Below are 4,744 nucleotides of genomic sequence, written 5' to 3' on the forward strand. Positions count from 1 at the left end.
TCACAACCACTCCTTTCCCAACAAGTACTATTGAAGTGACAACTAGTACTGCTGGTCCTGATACCCCTACACCTGCTGCTACAAGTACTACTAGTAGTAGTAGTACTAATACTCTTCCTGTCACAACCACTCCTTTCCCAACAAGTACTATTGAAGTGACAAGTACTACCAGTTCTGATGCCACTACACCATCTTCTACAAGTACCCCTACTGCTAGCACTAGTACTAGTCCTTTGCAAACAAGTACTATTGAACTTACAACTAGTACTACTATTACTAATACCATTACACCTTCCCCTACAAGTACTATTTCTAATACTACGCTTCCTATTACAACCACTCCTTTCCCAACAAGTGCTAGTGAAGCTACAACTAGTACTTCTGGACCTGATACCACTACACCTGCCCCTCTAACTATGAATGCTAGCACTAGTACTCTTCTTATCACAACCACTGCTTTCCCAGCAAGTACTATTGAATTTACAACCAGCACTACATATCCTGATACCACGACACCCACCCCTACAAGTATGACTGCTAGTACTACTCCTCTTCCTATCACTCCCACTCCTTTCCCAACAAGTATTACTGAAGCTATAGCTAATGCTACCTATTCTCATGTCACTATACCATCCTCTACAAGTATTCCTACTGCTAACACTAGTACTCTTCCTGTCATAACCACTCCATTCCCAACAAGTACTATTGAACTTACAACTAGTACTATTATTCCTAATACCACTACACTGTCCCCTACAAGTACCACTGCTAGCACTAGTACTCTTCCTGTCACAACCACTCCTTTCCCAACAAGTACTACTGAAGTTACCACTAGTACTACCCATCCTGATACCACTACACCTTCCCCTACAACTACGGCTAATGCTACTACTACTCTTCCCATTGCAACAGCTCTTTTCCCTACAAGTACTATTGAAGTTACAACTAGTACTACTATTCCTGATACCACTATACCATCTGCTACCAGTACTACTGCCAATACTAGTAGTATTCATTCTATCACAACCACCCCCTTCCCAACAAATACTACTGATGCTAGCACCAATACTAGTGTTCTTATTACCGCTACTCTTTCCCCAATAAGTATCGATACCACTACCATTAATAATAGTGTTTTAATTACACCCACTGCTTCTCCTATGAATGCGGGTGATAATACTACTAACAACAGTTTTCCTATTACAACTCCTTTTTCTGTAAGTACTTATGATACAAACACTGCTATTGCTATGGTAACGACTTCTTTTACAAGTACTGATGTTGCTAGCGCTGGCAACCACACTCCTATTACCAGTTCTCCTTCCCTTACGATATCCGGTGGGAATAGCACTAGCATTACTATTCCTACAACGTCTACTCCTTCTTCGACAGATATTTATTCTCCTAGCACTAGTGTAATAGCTAATACCACCACCAACACTGTAAACGGCACAGGGCATGCAGTAAATATTACTGATGCAGATAACTCTAACAGTGTTCCATATAACACTACCCATGTTTCTATTCCAAATGCTACAATGGCCTCAGACACATTAATGACTGTTCTTCTAGACACAGCAGCTCACAATCAGGTAACAGCCAACTCTGCAGTTAGTTATTTACCTATTGTTGCAACTAATGCTACCACAGATAGTACAAATATTACCATATATGCTTTAAACACTACCATTCTTGATAGAACAACAATGGATGCTTCTACTCCTGTATCTACCTACACTGCAAACACTATAAATGCTACTCTAGTTCCATGATTACTACTCGAAGCAGGACAGTTACTATGGACATCTCTTTAAAAAAACTATTACAGGGGCACCTGGGTGGTTCAGCTGGCTAAGAGTCTGACTCTTGATTTCAGCTTAGGTCATGATCTCACATTTCATGAGATCAAGCCCTGCACTGGGCTCTGCACTGACAGTGTGGAGCCTGCTTAGGATTCTCTCTCTCTCCCCCTTTCTCTCTGCCACTCCCCAACTCTTACATGTGCACACACACACACATACCCTCTCCAAATAAATACATAAACTTGAAAAAAACAAGTATTACAGATATAAAAAATGAATGAACAGATACATGATCTTATGCTACGTAAGTTTTCACAGATGTTAACATTAGCTTTTACATATATGGCTATTCTGAGCACTGTAAACTTTGCAGATATGTCTAAAGATGTATCCATGACTACTTTTATAAGTGTAATTAAAGAAGGCATGGATACTTCTTTTGCAGCCAGAATATATACTCCTATTTTGAAAATTATAACTCCTGTAGTCCCAGCAATTAAACTGTAGATATGTTATACATCTTTGCTAGAGACTTCATAGATAATTTTGGTAGCTCAGATAATACCATATTAGGCTCTGTAAATACTATTGTTTTAGGTGTAGTTATTGAAGTAACCTAACTTATTCTTGGGTTATAAGACATGATACCATAACTGACAGCACTGGTGATATGGGGCACTCACATGGCCAATAAAGCAACAGTTATTAATATCATAGTAGATTATTTAATTAGCAATGTTAAAAAATAATGCTTTATTTTCTTAGGGACTTTCCCACATACCATGGCTACCAATATAGCAATTCACTATTACACATCTTGAAAGTATTATTGCTTCTAAAGCAATCCTACATCCTAGCTATAACTATAGATATGGAAAGTGCTATCATTATAGATCTTGTACATACTTTGACTCCAGGAACTAAAATAATTACATTAAAAATATGATTACTTTTGGGGCGCCTGGGTGGCTCAGTCGGTTAAGCGTCCGACTTCAGCCCAGGTCACGATCTCGAGGTCCGTGAGTTCAAGCCCCGCATCAGGCTCTGGGCTGATGGCTCAGAGCCTGGACCCTGCTTCCGATTCTGTCTCCCTCTCTCTCTGCCCCTCCCCCGTTCATGCTCTGTCTCTGTCTCAAAAATAAATAAACGTTAAAAAAATTTTAAAAAAAATGATTACTCTTACTACTATAGGAAATAAAATTGTGATTGTAGATGTTAAAAACATAACTTCCTAAACTTTGCAACCACTACTTCCATAAGTGCTACTGATAGTCTTACTACAAATTTGAGAAGTACTTTTATGTGCAGATATTAAAAGTACTTCCAGGTAATTACAGTTCATCTTAGGAGATCATTTTAGGCCCTTGATGTTACCCTGAATGGCTGGATTCACTTACAAGTCTCTAACTCTTCTGTAGACCAGAAATCACGCAGATGGAGATGGATACTTAAAAATATGGCATAGGAGAGATAGTCTCTGCCCTGGGGTCAGAGTTCTTGTTTACTTTTTCTCTTACCTACCAGCTTTTCCATTATATTCCACCATGAAGACTCTCCTTCTGTGTTAGGACTTTCAGCATGTTCTTGGTCTTTCATATCCAAATTTACTATTTTTCCCTTGGTCTGTTACTTTCTTAGATTAGCCAGACCCCATAAAGAGACTCATAGTCATAACTGAATATGGCCAGTTGAATGCTATTGAAGGCTTAACCCTAGACAGTATTCTCAAAATGTAGTTTGGGTGCCCATGGGAGGCCACAGAACTCTTTCTGGGGTTCACAAGGCCAAATCTATCTTCATAATACTATGCCATTAATTTCCTTTTTCACTCTCATTCTCTGTTAATATACAGTGGCATTTTCCAGAGACTTTATGCTGTGTGCTATCACAGTAGATGAATATAGAAACAGACACAAGAATCTAGCTGTCTCGATTACAATAGACATTAAACAGATTTACAAAATACAAAATATCATTCTTTTCACTGTTTTATGCTTTGAAATATAGCTGTTTTTCATAAAAATGCATTATTTATGTTAACATGTAATTGATACATTGTATTCTTGATGAATGAAAAAATAAATATTTCACAAAGTATTTTGCAAATGACTCAATTTTAATTTCAAATGCAGTACATGTTAGCAAATATAAGCCACCTAAACCAAGCATAAGGTCTTCATTAAATTTGAACCTAAAGGGGTTGTGAGACCAAAGAGTTTGAGGATCACTTCCATAGGGCCACAATGGCCTGGATCCACTCTCAGGTCCAGGTCAAATACATTGAACTTCCCCAGCACTCAAAAACTCCAGCATCTGCGACTTGAGGTTCTAACCACACATGAATGTCTACCCCCTACTGCACACCTATCTGTGTAGCCTTCTGATCTAGCACCACACCTGTACTGTTGTCTGGCTGGCCTGACCGAGTTCCACATGAGGGGCACAGATTCCTCAGTTAGTTGCATTTGCCTTTTGAAGTCTTCCCACAAGCTGTGGCCTTCTGAATACAGTTGATAGACCTTCTACCAGGGTATGTATGCCTCTTAATTTGACCTTTCAACTCCAAACAAAACAAAACTCATAATTCCAAACTGTACTAATGGCTTTGGTCATAGACTCCCTCACTTGTTTCTTTACCAGGGGAGCTTCAGTGCACTTATCTGGTGGGCAGCACAAACCCTGATATGGGACAAAGTGCTCTGTGTCCTAAGACACATGGGAGTCCTGCTGCCAACCCACCACACTGAAGCAGATTAGTTGGCCAAAGGCTTCACCTAAAACACTTGGGATTTGGAAAACCAAGGATAAATTTGTTGAAACAACCATTGTTCTTTAGTTACTAAAATTCATTCCCTTTGTATAGAAATCAACCATAAGTGAAAATTTGGGATCTTGTAAAGGTAAGTACTCCTGAAAAAAAGAACAACAACAACAACAACAAC

The 4,744-nt window shown here is 39.0% G+C and overlaps 1 protein-coding gene across 1 annotated transcript in view; it reads left to right on the forward strand.

Annotated features, from left to right (window-relative positions):
- MGAM2 (maltase-glucoamylase 2 (putative)) overlaps window positions 1–4,349 on the forward strand; it is an 85,789-nt gene extending 81,440 nt beyond the window's left edge. Inside the window, exon 47 of the mRNA XM_049641985.1 lies at window positions 1–4,349. This exon is cut by the window's left edge and continues 1,300 nt beyond it. Coding sequence (XP_049497942.1) covers window positions 1–1,772 — 1,772 coding nt within the window. The 3' untranslated portion in view covers window positions 1,773–4,349.
- The last annotated feature ends 395 nt before the right edge of the window (window positions 4,350–4,744 follow it).

Source organism: Panthera uncia, chromosome A2, assembly GCF_023721935.1.
Source record: "Panthera uncia isolate 11264 chromosome A2, Puncia_PCG_1.0, whole genome shotgun sequence".
NCBI lineage: Eukaryota > Metazoa > Chordata > Mammalia > Carnivora > Felidae > Panthera > Panthera uncia.